This window comes from Prinia subflava, chromosome 3, assembly GCF_021018805.1.
Source record: "Prinia subflava isolate CZ2003 ecotype Zambia chromosome 3, Cam_Psub_1.2, whole genome shotgun sequence".
Classification (NCBI taxonomy): Eukaryota; Metazoa; Chordata; class Aves; order Passeriformes; family Cisticolidae; genus Prinia; species Prinia subflava.
In genome coordinates this window covers 39,523,100-39,541,295 of record NC_086249.1, presented here as the reverse complement: position 1 = coordinate 39,541,295, position 18,196 = coordinate 39,523,100, and the positions used below count along the sequence as shown (strand labels likewise).

The 18,196-nt window shown below is 36.7% G+C and overlaps 1 protein-coding gene across 4 annotated transcripts in view; it reads right to left on the bottom strand.

Moving 5' to 3' along the window:
• The window catches only part of PDS5B (PDS5 cohesin associated factor B), a 101,735-nt gene that overhangs the window by 57,169 nt on the left and 26,370 nt on the right, over positions 1 to 18,196 (bottom strand). For all 4 annotated transcript variants that reach the window (XM_063394781.1, XM_063394778.1, XM_063394780.1 and 1 more), the window contains exons 4-8: positions 15,170 to 15,256; positions 14,973 to 15,070; positions 13,219 to 13,345; positions 6,456 to 6,536; positions 4,558 to 4,698 (exon numbers count right to left, since the gene is read on the bottom strand). In XM_063394781.1, the coding sequence (XP_063250851.1) occupies positions 4,558 to 4,698; positions 6,456 to 6,536; positions 13,219 to 13,345; positions 14,973 to 15,070; positions 15,170 to 15,256 (534 nt within the window). The remainder of the gene's footprint in view (positions 1 to 4,557; positions 4,699 to 6,455; positions 6,537 to 13,218; positions 13,346 to 14,972; positions 15,071 to 15,169; positions 15,257 to 18,196) is intronic.

The window sequence follows — 18,196 nt, the reverse complement described above, 5'->3', positions numbered from 1 at the left end:
ATCACAAGGCCAGGCACAAATGACTGACCCTCACAGAAGCAGTTAAGTTACATGAATATAGTGCTCATTCTCCTGTCAATTTCCCAGAGTCTTTTCCATAATCAGGCAAAAACCAAATTACTAGTAAGATGCAGCCATGATTTCACACAGCTCTCACAGAGCTTAACAACAGAGTTCTGCCACCTGAGAACACAGGAGCTTTATCTTTACATAGATCTATAGAGGTGGGGCAGGTTGACCCCAGTCAAAAGCCAAACACTCACCCAGTCCCTCTCATTCTTCTCTCCAACAGAGAGGAAGGGAAGGAAGGTTAAAAGCCCCACAGATCAAGAGAACAAGAATTCAATAGGTAAAGAAAAAGCTATGTGTGCAAGCAAAGCAGAAACAGGAATTCCTTCACTACCTGCCATCGGCAGGGAGATGTCCTGGCAGGTCCTGGAAAGCAGGGTCTCCACTCACACAGGGCTCACTTGAGAAGACAACAGCACGAACACAAATGAATCCTTTCCTCCTCCTTTCCCTGACCTTTTATTGCTGAGCACGTGTCCCCTTTCAACCTTCTTTCTACTCAGCCTACTTGAGGGGAGGAGGAGAGGCACAGGGAGAAAGCCTTTACCTATGCCTTCACTGCTGTACCAAAATGGGAAGCTGCTTCAACACTAGGTGGCCACATCATTTATATCCCAAATAGTGAGTACGTTCAACAATATTACTGAGACACATAAACTTTCTCTCAAGTTTCATACTAAGAGTTTTTAGCCCCTCTACACATAGCCAAAAATTTATTTGGTCTCTGATGAGAAAGCCCTTCGATTTTACCCCAACTCAAAGAGACAGTCTACAACCCTAAACCCATGAAGATACACCAGAAGGCTTCCTGCCAGAAAGAGTGCAAAAAATTTCATGGAGATGGAGAGCAAGAGATTTGGATCCTGTCAAGTAATGAGTCACAAACTCAAAGATGTTTGTTTACATCCTCAAACTCCCATCAGCCCCAGAGACTGGGAACAAGGCAGGCCAATCAACCAGAAGGCAGCAGAGATGGCTCAGTTAAGCTCACCTGGTGGTTACGGGGAAAACCATTATCACTTCATTTTCAAAGCATGCCACAAAACCACAGGATCATACTGTCATAAAGGTTGGAAAAAAACATTTAAGATCCTTGAGCCCAACAATTAATCAAGCACGCTACAGTATTTACAAAGAAACTATTACATCCACATCCCTTCTCAAAACTTCCAGAGACAGTGATTCTACCACTTCCCTAAGAAACCTGTTACAATTCTTGACAAGCCTTAGAGTGAAGAAATTTTTCCGAATACCAAATCTAAGCTCTCATGGTGCAGCTCAAGGCCATTCTCTCTGCTGCTGTCACTTATGACCCGGGAGAAGTGACCGACCCCCTCACTTTGCTATAGCCTCTTTTCAGGTTGTTATAGAATGAGTGTCAAGATCTTCCCCAAGGCTCCTTTTCTCAAGGCTAAATGTTTAGAAGCAAAGCAATACGATATTACAAAGAAAGTCTGTTCCATGTAAGAATATGCAACTAGAGCTAACATTGCTGATACACGGAAGAATCCATTCAAATTTATGCAGAACTTGCCAATTTTATACCTGAAACCAAGCTTGCACCTCAGCAGCTTTCAAGTGAGCCGGAATCCTTGATGTCTTTCTCAGGTAAGTGTACCATGAGTGTACTTCATCTGACCAAAATTTATTTTCACTTACTGCTTTTGAAGCTAAGAAAGAAATGCATATTTTCAAAGATGCAAAGAAAATCATTCAATTTGTCTTTGTAAAGCACAGATAATATGTCCCCTTCCATGCGTTCAGTGCAAGATGAGGTCATTCTGGCACATCTCCACAACTCAATTGTTCTGACAATCATAGCTTTCCTTCAACACTGGACACAAGAGGAAAGTTTTTCAACATGAGATCAATCAGCCTTTGGAATAATCTCCTCAGGGAAATGGTAGATTCCCCAATATAGGTCATTTTAAGATCCAGCTAGACAGAGTGCTGGGCCATTTTGTCTAGACTGTGCTTTTGCCAAGAAAATTTTATCCAGATAATCCTTGAGGTCCCTTTCAACCCGGTATTCTATGATTCTATGATCATCTGCTAATGAATAATACAAATCTCCTAAGCAGAAAAGCAGCAATATGAGATTTTAGGAAACACTAACTGTCCCCCTACCTCTTAAGCATTACTGGAGTATTTGCATCTAGTTTGCCTTCTATTATCAAAACTCTGTATTCAAGAGCCATACCAGACAATTTTATAGAACAAAAACTGGATGTTCCTGTGAAACTATGTATTTGATCTAAATATACTTTACAAACTTTTATTTAAACACCTAGTAGTCCATGGTAAGCGAGCTCAGAAGGGCAAGGCTCCTTAACTGGGCATACAGAGACACAGTACTATTGCCAAATCCAGAAAAGACTAAATCACTGAAGCTCTGAATGATGCACAATCACAAGCTCTGAATGATATGCAGGGCTCACTGAAGCTCTTGGCTATTGTATCGTTAATTTTAATTGACCTTTATTGAAAAAGCAAACTCCCCTCTCCCAGTTTTCAGTATGGACTATCATGCATGCTTTTTTCTTTACCAGCCATCTGACCCAAGGCTTCATCAAGTTACTGAAGTCCAGTTTCTTCTCACTCAAGGCAATAAAAAAATGGTTGTCTTCAACCATAATCACTCTGAGTTTCCTTGAAATCACACTCTCTTCTCAATATACTAGTGACCTATTTACCTGGAACTGAATTAAAAAATGTCAACATAACTGCTGCTGTTTAAAATAAAGCTAAAGATACTGTTGGAGTGGAAAGTATTTAATCATCACTGGCAGGTGTGCATGTAGAATGAACTTGTGCTGATCTCAAAAAAAACCCCACAGGTTGACTATATTTCATTAATATTTAGAACACTTACCTTCAAAATACTCTTCTCACCACAGAAAGATCATAAGGACCCCTCAATTTATTTAGAGACAAAAAATGATTGGGGTTGGAAGGGACTTTTAAGGGGATCATTCAATCCCTCTGCCATGGGCAGTAACACCTTCTGCTAGACCAGGTTGCTCAAAGCCCCACCCAACTTGGCCTTAAACACTTCCAGAGATGAAGAACTCTCAAGTTCTCTGGGAAACCAGTTCCACCATCTCAAAATTTAAACCAGGTATGAGCTATTCCAAATAGAGGTGCTTTTTCTCTTCTTTAAAAGATGGGTCATTTGATAGCCAGTGGGGAAAAACAGGCTTTTTGGGTTTTTTTTCTTATAACCTAAAGTATCAAAGCAGACACCTGGAGTAACAAGATGATGGCAGTGCTTTTGGAATAGCTACAAAGTACATTGAGTTCCACAATACATCAAGGAATAACAGTGGTAAGAATGTAACTATCAAAACCTACAGATCTCCTGGAAACATTGTTCAACTGAATCTTGAAGACGTCAAGCATGAACCACTTACCCTTAAGGGTTCAGACCACAGTGAGAAAACTACACTAAGGATGAAGGAGACAGCAACAAAACACATGCACATCATCTAAAAAGAGCATACTAAACAAAGAACAGAAACGCAAACATTAAAAAATGTGTTGTAAATTAGGAAATACAAAGAAAACATGGAAATGCTTAGGGCTGAAATCAGCCAGCTGAAGAAAGAGACCAGATTTGTTTCTGGTGTAGTGAAAAACCCCAAACAAACAAAAAAAATTGAAAAATTACATCAGTATTGAATATCATGAAATATACGTCAATAAAGGAGTAGGACGACAATTTAAGAACCTGCAGATTCTAGTGGACTTTCAAGATGGGAAGGGTACTGCAATTATATAGTATTATGGCAGCAGGTAAGATCAAATGCCCTGAGTAATACCTTCAGCTGCAGAAGTACTATTTTTATTGGAGTGAGAATTGTTTGTCATGCATAAGAACAAGAACTAAAGGCTGAAAAAAGGTCTGATTTGAAGTCACAGACAGCAAGTAATAAATTGAACCCTACTTCTCTTGGAAACGTGAATGAAATGATGAAAGCATTTAAAAAACCCCATATCCAACAAGTGCAGCGTGCCTGCCCAGCAACATTAGGGAAAAGTAATAGGCATGAACAAGCCACTATGGTAACAAATATTACACTAACAAGAGGCCAAAGTCACTACAAACCTAAAATCTGCCCTCTGTAATAAAAATACATTCAATAGTAATAAAATTATTAGTATATATATTCAAAATATTAGGTCTTTCACAATGAATAATAAGTAAACCCAGAAACAAAATGGGTCAGGTTCCCAAGTCATCCAAAAACGGTGTTATTGCTTGAAATATACAAGTCAAACTCATTGACCAACCAAATCCCAAATATATATTTACATACACTGTAGGTTAATACATTTCACGTGAAATTACATTTTTGAGGGGGTTTATAGGTTTTCCTTTAAAGAATGCAGAGAAGGTAATTTGAAGAACTTGTCAGTAAAAAAAACCCAAAACAATAATGGTCAAAGCATCAATGTTTCAAACATATAGAAAGAGTAGAAAGTGTTTACCTTAAGTTTGAATTCGAGCTGTGGTAGAACAGAAAGCAAGAGGTGACTGTCAATATTGTATAACTCCAGAATCAAATCAAACACATGCTCTGACAGGTCACTAATTGATGTTTTACCAAGCATGAGGACTTGATTAAAGAACTGGAAAACAAAACAGAGTACACATCAACAACAAGAGTATACATACAGTCTTCTAAATCCTATGCTAAATCCTAAAACATTCAATCATTTGATCTTAAAACATTAATTTCACTACTAAAAGAAAAAGGATGGAAAGTGGCATACACAGATCAGAATTCCACAGCAGAAGTCTTAAAATATCATTGTCTTGTATCAAGTATTATACATAAAGGAAAACACATTAAACAGTAAACAATGTTTACTACAGCAGGCCTAAAAATAATTTAAGAAACACAACTTTAAAGGAGTTTCAATGCATCATATCTTTTTATAATGGGACTTATATTCAGAGTTATTTCACTACTGAAAACTGTCATTTCAAAAGCATTCTAACATTTAAAGTAAGGCTGAAACAACTGACTAATTACTACACTACACAGCTGACAAGTTAAGGAGTTGAAAGTACAAGCATAGGAATTGTTAACTGATTGTTCCAGAATTTGTATTTACAAGCACCATAATGCAACCCTAAAGGAAATATTCCTTCTTGGTAAATTTGACATAGTTGAGAGAAACTTCATATTTCTCATTTAAGAAAATATTTCCACAGTATTTTCAACTATGTCCTCTCTGTTAGGCAAGCAGCAACTAAAGAGGGATATATATATATCTATAATACAGTGCATCTTATTGTAAGTTAAAGACTGTCTTGAAGAAATGTTTTGCTTTTTGGATACAGAGTTGCCTCAGTGTATATAATCCTGGTTAGGAAACTAACTGATACTGTGTTTTTAATGTATCTCAATAAAAAAAAATTCAGAATTGCAGAGTATTTCTCTCTTGTAAGAAACAAAGAAAAGAAGACTCCATGTGCATTCTTTCAAGGAAGGAAGATTCTTACCGTGCAGACTTCCTCAAAGCTCAGAAAACTTCACACAGTTTGTAATCTAACCTTACACATAAACAACAATAAAAACACATTCCCATGCAGCAACACCTTCCCAAACAGCAGGTTTGAAGTAAGCGTTTTTAAAAATGTTAGGAAGTACCCACTTTCTAGTGTTACACCTGAAAGTAACAGAAAGTATTAGAGGTTTTCTATTGTTTTCAAGCTCCTGAGGTTTTGGATAGATGCCATAAGACCTGCTAAATCCTCAACTGCTTAAAAAAGAAGAGAAGGGGTTTTTTTTCTGTTGTGCATCTCAAGTTAGAGCATCCTCCTCTCTGATCCCTCATCCCTCTTCTATTACAGTATCTATGATGTCTGCATTCAACTCTGCTACAATCCTCAATCCACTCGGTTTTCTTCTTCACCATCTATTCTTAGATTGCTTCCTCTTCTACTGCTGTGACAACAGCACTAAAATTCTGCTCTGTCTTCAATTTTCTTGGCTCTAAACAGTCTTATCTCCTCACCAAAAGACAAAATTGCTACAGAAACGATGTGTTTATATATTTTTATCACAATAATATATATAAATGCACTTGGTCTTCCAGTCACTCCAGGGATTGAACCACAAGGTCTTTCAAAACAGCAGAAAGCAAATTATCCATTGCATTTCCAAAATTTCAAGTATTAAGTACTTAACAAGTTTCTATATGGTAAAGAATTACACTCAAAAGGACACTGCTTAATTCATACAATCATTCTCTCAAAGAAAACTGACAACCTGTAAGAAGTTATTTCTCAGGTCTTTACATTTTTTCATGTAATATTTTTTTATACCAGTTCAGTCAGAAAGTATTGATTTCCACGTTTGTTTGCAGTCCTCACTTACATTAGTAATGTATGGCTCAATTGCTTGCGCAGTCCTCTTTAGTAGAGCTTTTGCCAAATCATAGGCTTGCTTGTTTAAATTCTGGGGGAAAAACAAAACAAAAACCCAGGAGAGTTATAAGCACATGCATTTATCTAAAAACAAATCCAAGAATTTAAAGCCATCATGTACTGCAGAAAGCATTAAAGAAATAGTCTGTTCTTTTTATATTTTCAGTAATAAAGATAATATAGTAAAAACAAAGCTCTTCCAAACAAAGCTTTGTAGTGTCCACTGGTATTACTGAGAAAAATTTTAAAACACTCCTGTCAGATGAGGGCTTATTTTTCAGTTGCACATCTAAAACTGATGTTCAGCAAACTCAGTGCCTGCATTTTACTGCTCCTCCTTATCAGTTTTCCCGAAAACCAGGAAAGTCATACAAAGCAACACAGAGGCATTTACAGTCACCACAGAAGTGAGACTCTGAACAGGAGTACAGAAAATACAATTCTGCCCTTGCATCAAGCAGCCACCTGTGAATCACCACCACATCCTCTCCATGGCACCATGCAAAGATACTCAGTCTGTTGTCTGAGAGAGCAAAGAAAAAAAAACCTAGAATTTCACTTCATGGGAAAACAAAAATTAAACTAATACAAAAAAGTTAAAAAACATACACTCCTCTTCAACATTCCTACCCTTCCATTCGTCTAATTGAGTTATTGCTCTATCATTGTTTTCTCCCTTTCCCTGCACACATTCTCCATGCTCTAGTTGTTACATCCTTTCTCCAATTTCTCTATCACAATTATTTTTCAAATATTTTCAGAAGAAAATGCAACTCAGCCCTTGTGACACCCACTGCAGAGCTGATTAACATACAAAATGAAGAAAGAAGTCTTCAATACACAAGAATATGTAGTATTTTAATAGCTAAAAAACTCTACAAAAATACAGTTTCCACAACTTTTATTAGTCTTTGCAGTTTAAAAAAACCCTAGTATATTCATTTATAATTCAACAGTAAAAAAGAGGGTGTTTGTGGTTGCTTTTTTAAAATATTTCTCACCATAAAAGGAAGAGAATTTCTTTTAGCACAATGAAAAGCAAACACAAGATGTCTTGCCACAGCCAGGGTATTTCTTTACCTGGATACACTTGGTTCTTTAGAGTTGTCTGAATGAGAGAGAGGATTTGCAAAGATATGGAGACTACTGTCTGAAATTTAAAAACCCTATAGAACTATAGGCTTCCAAACAGCAGTGGGAACAAATGAACATTTTCTAATAACATAAAACAAAAAAGGTCTCTGACTTGCCTACTGATAGAATTAAGTCAGGTGACTGAACTGGAAACACTACAAAGACTCAACTGCCTGAAGTGTCTGTCTTACTCAACACCAATACAGAAGGTGACCAAAAATTCTAATTCTGGCAAGATACATTAATATATAAAAACCTTTCATCTTATTACAAAACTCTACAGTTGTTCCATGTCCCAGAAAAGAGAAAACACTGCATGCTGGATTGTTCTTTATGGTCCCAATAAAAAAAAAAAAAAAAATTAAAAAAAATTAGGTATTTTCACCGGAATAATTTGTTTTCTGTCATTCAGAATCATAATAGTTTAGGAAATAAAAGGCACAAATAACTATAACAAGGAATGTATCCCACTTGCAATTCTTATTCTGATTTTTCTTCACAGCTCACTTCCAGCAACACAAGGAAAACCACTTTCACCTGGGTAAGAGGGAACTCTGGATCATAAGCAAGATCTGATTTAGTATAAAACAAGTCTAAACAGCAGACCTAGCATGGAAGAATTCCAATTCCAACAGGCAGATCTGTACTGATTCACATTAAATACAGTTTCAGCTTGTATCTTTTGCACAGCAGTTCACTTCAAAGCTTAATGTTTCCCAAGATAAATGGTAGAAGTGGCTATTTGCAGACCTGAGTAAGAAGGAAGTATAATGCAAATATCTATCTAAAAACCCTAAAGAGGAAAAATAGTCTAGAGCACAAGCGGCTAAGGAAAGATAGCTATTTTTTTTCATGCTTCATGTACTTGATTTAATAGTGCCAATAATCATGACCCTCAAATGTCCAGAGGCCTCACTTTCTGAAAATAACAATATCAAAGAAGCCTTAAAAGCACATGAGAATTTTCTCTTCGTTTTCCAGCTTAAGATTAAAAGCAGAAACAAACAAAAATGGCATGGCCTCAGGTGAAATGAACACAAGAGCAACCCAGCCTTTACCAAGTAGGTTCAAAGACCTTTTATAGAACTGAACCTTCTAATTCAACAGCCACAAAATATCTTAAACTTCCTTCTCTTGAAGGAGAAATTTTAACAAGAATTTAACAAATTTCTTCTCCCTTTTTAGATAAGCTCTTCTACCATTATCCTCTTAACAATCTTTTCATACGTTTGGAAAGAAAATTGACATGCATTTCAAGCTCTCTGAATGATTTAAGAATCCCTCATGATGGGGACAATTATATTAATCAGGGTGCCTTTAGGAGCATGTAAGCACCCAGTAGGCATAAGGTTTTTAGAGCTTTGAACAGGGTAGAAACAAAGTCATCAGTTGGCAACACTTGAAAAAAAACATTAGTAATTACTACACCTTGAAGGAAAAAAGTAAAGTAAATATTGGTTGATTGATAAGCAGAAACCAAAGAACCAGCCCTGAGAAAATAGAACACAAATCTTCTGCAAGAAAACTGAAGTTACATTTAACATCTGAACCAGACTTTTCCCCAGAAAACTTCCAGTTTTGTTTCAGGAAAGAATGTTAATAAACAGTGGAGAACATTTACATTTTTTAAAATCTTGGGAGACCTCCAGCAATAATATCTGAATAGAGGCTATCTTGGTCAACCACAAATTCTCTCCTTTGTCTCACTTTCTACCATGATTTTTAGGCATTTGTTGCTGGTATTTCAAGCTTTTTATACTTTCAGAAGACATTAACAGTTTTACGAACTCTTTTTTTCATACCTTCTTTTCTCTAGAATGACAAATTTCTACTTTTTGACAGAAGAAACAGTAGCAACCTCCCTGACAGTATGGCACACACATTTTTGTGCTTATACAGACAATATTCTCCAGCAGAGTATGCTACAGAGCCAAAATCTTTTGTTCTTGTACAATGGGGTCTGAAGTGATGGAAATTCATACCCACTTGACTTTTTCTCAATTCCTTTTTTTCCAGTTATCTTTCAATAACCAGTTTAATACAGATCACAAAAACATGAGAGCGAAATAATTTTTGCCCAGCCCTTAAAAGAAAAAGTAAAAAAGGCAACAGAAAACAAATGCATGTCCCTTAATTTTTATTTACACAGGATGACTAAACTAGCATAAATCCAGAATTTATTTTGTAGCTTTAGGAGGCAAATCAAATGTTAAGTCTGTATCTAGTGCAAATGTTACTGAAAAGCATATCTTTTCACATATTATTTTCTTGGAATTTGAAAAGCACCTTCAATTTTATTCTTATTATCAATGGCATAGCAGCCTAATTAGTATCCAAGAGCACCTGACAGAACAGTTTCAAGAGATTCTCTTGTTCTCCTGGGAAAGGTAAACAGATCCTTAAGGACAGCTGACAAAGGAAAGCTCAGATTAAGTGTTGCCAAGACAGATAACACTAAATATGAAGCAAATTCCTAGCAGAGACAGTTAAGAATTTAATTATCAATATCACATTTTCTAAAACATAGGCATGTAAAGCACGTGGGATGTGCAATGTGGAATTCCCTGTAGCAGTCCTGAGGCTGAAAATGGAACACTGGCAAACACCCAAGGAAATCAAGTACAGTTTGCCTTCTAACACACTGCACAAACACAAAATCATTTGCAGGTCTGGCATAAAAGCTTTATAATACAAAAAGATCACTAAAGGGGAAAGGAAAACTATTAATTTTTCTTGCCTTTTCATACTAACTACCTCTTCCCTTGCTTCTAGATCTTATCTGGGTTTAGGTCACTTAAATTCATTCCCTCAATATAATCCTATGAAAACAATTTCAGTTGAGTTGACAGAAAAGAAGAGAAACTACAAAAGGAAAAAAATAATTCAACATCAAAATTAAGAGTTAAGCACATGGTCAGACAAGTTTAACCTGCCATTTTATTGGCTTATCTGACAGCTGTACTAGTCAAGCCAGCCTGTGCACACTCCAGTGTGCCTCTTTTCTGATAGTGGTGTCACTTGCTTTCATTCAGGTTTACATTAGGGTGGCTGTTATCCTGACCAGGGAGATGGGTGACAAACTCAAGCAAGATAAACAGTGACAACTCTAAACTACTCTAAGTGACTACTGATTATGGTATACAGACATTTCATATCATGTGCCCAGTATATGCTCCTTACGCCCGACATTTGCAGACATCCTGCAAGCACCATTGCTTTTTACACACTTACTACTCAGGACTATGGACCATATCTATTTTTCATCTTTGGAAAATATTGTCTTGGTTTAAGGGGCAACAGTATTGAATCAACATTTTGTAAACTGCTCATCTAATTACTACGTGTCTTAAAAATATTCACGTAATTTCTGCAGGTTGTCTAATGTTGAATTTCATCCACTGGATGAACTTTTGCTCCCAGCAGATACTTACAGACCACAGGTTAGATAAATTACACAGACTGAGATTTGAGGAGCTCAGCCTTCTTTTACCAATACAATCCCTCTCTACGATGCAGCCATTCAGTTCACTAGGCCACTACAGGTTCCCTCTCAGACACAACCTTCCTTTTGGCCATATTAAAAATACATCACTTGCCTGTGTCACTTTCTACAGATAGTTATCTTCAACAATCTCTCAATCTGATCATCCTCAAACCTGAGCTAGTAGCAGATCTATGTTCCTTCCACTCCATCAAAATATTTTTTGGTCCCTAGGAAATCTGGGGATTCCCTACAGACCATTACACCAATGTCTGCCTTTATGCCAGTTTTGGTGACCAGTCTGATTATTCAATTTCCCTTTTCCACAGCCCACACAGCTGAACAGTGAGGTCGGACAAGATCTATTTCTTTTTTATGGTGGAACTCATCCTTTATCTCCTTCTAGTTTTGTGCTCAATAGAAGAGTGGAAAATTTCTCAACTCTGAATTTATTACACTTTTCCAACTTGACATCAGTAGCCACAGAACCCAAATCTTAAATAATTTTAAATAAAAATTCATTATGTGAAGATTTTGAGATGAAACAGAAAAATATTAGAAGCTCCTTTCCATTAGTATGGCAAAAGAAAAAAAAAAAGGTAAATGTACTCAGAATACAGTCTGACATCATGTAACTATTTCAGTTAGAATGCAGGCTATAAATGAGCATCCCATCCACAGAGAGACTTTAATTAAAAGAAAAGCAACAGAAAATGTAAACCCTCAAATATACTACCCTTTTTAAAATATTCAGTCAGTAATTTTAAATCCACTATGTAACAGAATTGTTTTAATGCTACAGACATCCTAAAAGGATGCAAATTCTTCAACTCAGAGTCCGTTTATTAAACATGAAACATAAAAATAGTACAGTCAAATCAAGTTGAACACAGATGACACAATGAAACAATAGATTCTTAATAACTGAGAAAACACAAACTGAAGTATTTTGCACATTCTTGCTTTTTTTTTTTTGGATAACAAAACTTTACTTCATAAATCTGGACTTTAGCCATGCAAATTTCAATCTAGTCCTGGCACACAAGTATTAGATTCCCTGAAGGACACAGCTAAAACATTTTCAGTGGTCAAAAAAAGAATTACTGACCTATATGAAGCATTTAGTCTTTCACTGTCAATAGAAAATAATATATGTGCTATTTATTTACTGCAATTAATGGCTAGTAGTAAAGGCAGACTAGTAGGCATTCCAAAGCATCTCTATTAATAACCACTTAACCTTACACTTTTCAGAAACTACAGTAGTTAGCACTTTCCTGAATATAATTTAAGAAAGAAAAAAAAGCTATTAAAAGTGTCCAAAATACAGCTGAAGATATGTTTCCTAGATAATTCCCCACAGTCTTTTTTTGTCATGCACAACTTACAAGCGAGTAGCCCATGAGTAGGACACAGATTCCTGAACTAAGGAGCCAGACTTCCATGCTTTTTAAACATTTAAATATCACAACATATGCACAGTTCTGAGGTTTTTACTTTAGTTCACCTATAGGAATTTTTTTTTTTTAACATGATATTATCCATTAAGGTAAGACAGCCATTCCTTGGGCTCTTCTAAAACCACCATTTCTGCACACAGTTTTAATTCTATGGCTGCATCAGAAACATACCAATAACAGCAAGCCAACGTTTCTGAAATACAACAGAGCCAATTATAAATCAGCAGTCATAACTTTTTCCCTCCCACTCAGGGCAGCATCTTAGTTTGAACTATTAATACAGCATTACATGAATTAAAAACTTTGCAAAGGATATATGTAACTTCTCTATTACATTCTACCAGCTTTGATGGAACATTAAAAAACTGTGCTTAAATTCATATGACATTCAATCTTTTAGATTACTGTGACCACTGGTAGTTTGCCTACAGCAAATATATCAGAGCAATGACACTTGACTGAATTTTCTGTCTAATACAATTACTTGTTTGCTAAAAGAAATCCAGATAATACAGAGACATGTGCTACGCCCATTGTCTCAATTAGATCTTTATATCTGAACATATACATTCATCCAAGAAATCATGATTACAAAAAAAAACAATAGAACAAAACAAAACATAAGCACTAAGTCTTACCTTATGTGCTGGCACTAGATTAACTAACACTGTATCCAGAAGTTCCTGTGACACAGTATCTCCCTCACAAATGATAGAGCTCATTAGATCAACCATGTGCATGTGTACTTTTTGGTTATGACCATTGCTGAAATTAAAAACAAGAATTCTTAGTGCAATATCTATATAAAGTACAACTTCTATTCAGAGTACTCCCCATGGTGATGCCAAACAACAAGGAATAAAATCAGCAAATGACTAATTTTCTTAGAAATCAAAATGGTTAGAGATTCCTTGATTGCATATACCATCACCCAAATTTCATGCTCTCCTCATTCATTACTGCAGCACACTGTATCTGTGCCTACCATGAAAAGACAGTGTATTAGAACATCCTTCTGCTTTATCCAGCACTGGGGAGGCTTCCTCTGGTGTGCAGTGCCCAGTTCTGGGCTTCCAAAAAGGGACACACACATCCTGGACTCAGTCCACCAAAGGTTCATAAAGATGGTTAAGGGCCTGGAGCTGCTCTCATGGAAGGAGGGGCTGAGAGAGCTGACATATTTTTTTAGCCTTGAGAAGAGATGGCTTAGGAAAGAACTTATCATTACGTTGAAATACCTGATGCTGGGAGTAGAGAAGACAGGGCAGGACTGTCTTGACACCACATGCTCAGTGGTGTCCAGTCACAGAACAAGAGGCAATGGGTGCAGGGTGAAATACAAGACATACCATTCAGACATAAGAAACTTTTAAAATAAAAGGGTGATTGAGCACTAGAAGGTTGCCCAAAGAGGGCACAGCCTCTCCATCCTTGGAGATGCCCAAAGCCTAAATGGCTACAGTTCTGGGCAATCTGCTCAAGCTGACCTGGTTTGAGCAAAGGGACTAGACTACCTCTAGCAGTACCTTCCAGTGTCCACTACTTTCTGACTCATGTTTTTACTGCAATAATCCTCCAAATTCCTTAGAATTGCCTATTACATGATTTAATTTCAAGAACAGAATCAAAATAAATGCAGTAAATGACAACCAAAGCTAAGTTTCGTAGGAAAAAAAAAAGATGATGTGCTGCTGGGAAGGATGAAGTAGAAAGACCTTGCAAATATGATGGTTTAGATTCTGGGAGTATGAGATCAACAAGTGAGATAGAAATTAAAGCAAGCTTTGAGATTTAGGGTGAGGGGTACAGGGCCATCAGCTAGTGAATAATGATGTGCCAAGCTGAGGGCCAGCTCCCTTGATTGAACAATATCCTTCTGCTTGCCAAAGGTAATGGAACAGTTCTATTGGCTGTAAGTAAATGTTGTTATCTTGTATTAGATTGGTTGGTCCAACTCATACTATTCAACTTGGAAAGATATTTATTGTATGGTATTCAGAACCAACCCCCCCCCCCCCACCCCCCCCGCCCCGGTCTTTTCCCTCTTTTGCTCTTTCCCCGCTCTCTTTCCCTCGCTGTTCCTGCTCTCCTGGCCTGCTTTAGCTGGGCCTAGCAGCTACAAGCAGGGCCCCCACAATAAACCACGTGCTACCCCTGCTGCTTTGCTTATGGTGCTACTTTGTCGCCGACTCTACCTTCACGGAGTAACTCCTACAATGTGCAGTGTGCCTTGTTTCACTAAAACACAAAACTGACAGTTCTGCTACCTTTAGTTAAACTAAATTACAAAACTACAGTCAATAATGCTAACAGTCACACTGAACAGCTCTGTTAGAAGTTGCTGGCCTCAATCATGCAATAATATATTGTATTTTGGGGTGAAAATACTTACTTTATCACTGAAAACAGTGTTCTATACAGCTGTGTAAAAATCTCATTGCTGTCTTCTAATTCAAAGCATATGTTATAAGACTTGACCCAAGCAATGTTCTGTTTCCGGAACAGGAAAAAATAACAGGAGTAGTTAACACAAGATTAAATTGAAAGATTATGTTGAACAGTTATTATGAAATAAATTATGAAGCTTACCTCAAGCAAATAAAAGTATCGATTAAACTGGGGGCTTTTTGTATCTTCTAAACCTTTAAGTTGCCTTGTTATGAACATAAATATATCCTGAAAAAAACCAAGTGCTAGTTATTCAAGCAATTGCAATTACACCTTCAAAATAAAATCATTACCTTTTAAAGTTACTTGTATTATTTAGTCACTACAAAATATGCAGCAATGACAGACATTATTTCACTACCCAAAAGAAAATCATCTACAAAATCATCTACAAAACCATAGAAAATGTCAAGGAGTAATTTTAAAATACTTCATGCTTCTTTAAAGGGTTGAGAAAGTAACCTTTTCCTAAGAAAACAAATGTTTTTCATTTTCAAAGGAAAAGCACTCAACTTGACAAACACAGCTGCAACTGTCTGGCTGCAGAAGTCAAGAGATTATTATTCAGTAGGACAATGAATTTAATATTTTTACTTCATATTACAATGAGTTTCAAAAGAAGAGGAAAATAGCAGTAGGCAACTACATCTTTCCTAAGAATATTCTTATATGTTCACTCTGTACTGTTGGTGCATTTCTCAGTCTCAGTCAAGATACTGACACAGATAACACCTCTTGCCAAAACTAATAAACCAAGTTCCTCCTGCTTCTTCTATCAACTTTCAGCACCAGAAGACTCTTTCAGAAAAAGTCTCACACAGAGTAAATTGAAGCAGGTTACAAAGAACAAACAGAGTCAATTCTGAACAAAATGGAAACACACAGGAAAGCATCTTTTCAATTTTTTTTTTACATTCAGATAATTAACAGCTGGAAAATCACAACTACAACTATATTAATCTAATGTGACTATATGAAATGAAAATATTTAGAAATAAATATCACCAGAAACACTCTTCACAGCCTCAAGTGTATCTATGTTTCTTCTAACGACTCAGGTGTAAATCAAACAAATTCCAAAAGGTATAAAGTTGCCATAATAAATACAAAAGAGCTTTACTGTTTATCCTGAAAATCTATCCTAGAAATAATCTATAAGGCTTTTCTATAACACTTTCTAAATGACCATTTCCCCTAAGTCCCCCAAGAATAATACACAGACAAAAGATAAGAATAGGGTTTCATTTTTTCTAACACTATAACCACAAAATCCAGCCTTAATCATTAAGCTGGGCACTTACTGTGAATTTAGGTAAAATCAAAAACTAGATTACATGTGACATCACCAACTCTTAGCAAAAAAGCACAGCAAACACTGTTCAAAGATACAGCTACATTCATGTTTTAACTTGGTTTGAAACTGATTTTGAAGGGTTAAGTATGATCAGAAGGATCACTGTCTGGTTCACACCTCAGATCCCTCACAGAGCACACAGTCTAGACTCTTTAGCTGAAATTAAACCAAAAGGCACGAAGGACACATCTAATGGTCTCCAACCACTCAGGAGCATTCAGTCCCCATGCAAAAGCCCATCTGAAGAATCCCTCCTTTAAAAATTAGTGCCTGAACACTAGCAGGCCATCAGTCCCCACCCAAAATGAATGGTGTCTTATGGAAAACAGGCACACTGAAAGGCTCTGTAAAGTTTAGAAGACATACAAACTGAGTCTCAGGGAAGAATAAGAATCAACTGAAGAAGAAAGGGGGCATGTGACAGACTGACCAATGCCAAACATAAAATCCTACTTGACCTTAGAACCCACGCTCTATGTTAATTTTTTCTGTTAAACTTTACTTGTAGAGGTAAACCTCAACCAGTCCATTCAAGCAAGTGATACTTTTTATCCTGCAGCTCAGTATGCAATACTTACCTACTGAATGTAATTCAAAGACCCTACTAATTTTCCAAAACACAGTTCTCATCACTGTGCTGTATATAACTACAGACACTAATGAATAGCATACATGTACAGTAAGTCCAACACCTGAATGCTTCAAATAACAGCATGGTTTGAAAAAGTAAGAATTTACTCCAAACTATTTTTTCCTATTCCTATTTAAAGAAAGTAAGACAGACTAAGCTCAGAAGTAGTCATTAATTTTTAGTATCTCATGTACTATGACCAAACATTTTTCCCTTTTTTAAGCACACATAACATACTACTTGAACATGCATTTATAAATTCAAAACACAGGCTAAAATAAACTTTGGCTGCAGCCAAAAAATTGCAATAATTTCACAACTGGACAAAATGTTTTTGCATGAGACTGCATAAAGCAAGTCTACATTAGAATCCAGACATCAAAAACAGAAGTGCTCACACTTCAACTTTAGGGATTTTTTTTTTTTGTGGATTGCTGTCTTGATGTCAATTAACTCCATAATGGCTCCAGTAATCATCAGAGCCATGGCTCTCACCAGAGAACACCTTCTGATAACTGAAGTTCTGCTACCATATACCCTTTTTAAGGTCTACATTTCAGCAGAGACAGGCAGACAGTCCTTCTGTTCAAGTCATTTTCAACTGACACATATAAGTGGTTATTTTCCCACCAAAAAACTATATTTGGGCTCTAGGCTTTACATGGACTGAGGAGGGCTCAAAGTTAGAAGTTTTGAGATCACAACAGAGCAAACCTGCTCCAGTTACAGAGATCCACTGAGTCTGAAGCAAGGGCAAAACTTAAGTCCTTTCCTCTCAAGAAATTAATCCTATGCAGCACTCTGCTTTGCCATTTTAAACTCTGGTGTTAAACATACAAGAATAGACTCAGCTGCAGTATGGATTTGATATGAAATACTGGGTAAAAATAGTGCCAAGATATAACCCAAGAGGAAGCATTCTTCCTCTTACCTCTGTCATAAAGTGGAGGGAACTCTTCGACATTTCTATCAGAGCTTGTCCTGCAACCACAAAAGCTGAGTTCAGAGGAAACGGGTTTGCAAAAAACCTACCCCAGCAGCCCTAGGCAGAGGCCCCTAGTGTTTGGCTTTTCTTTATTTCTCAAGATACGTTTAGAAAACTGCATCAAGAAACTGAATTCTGAAATCCACACAGATTACAGAACCCAATGCTGGCATTGGGGTCCCTCATCCTCATCCCTCA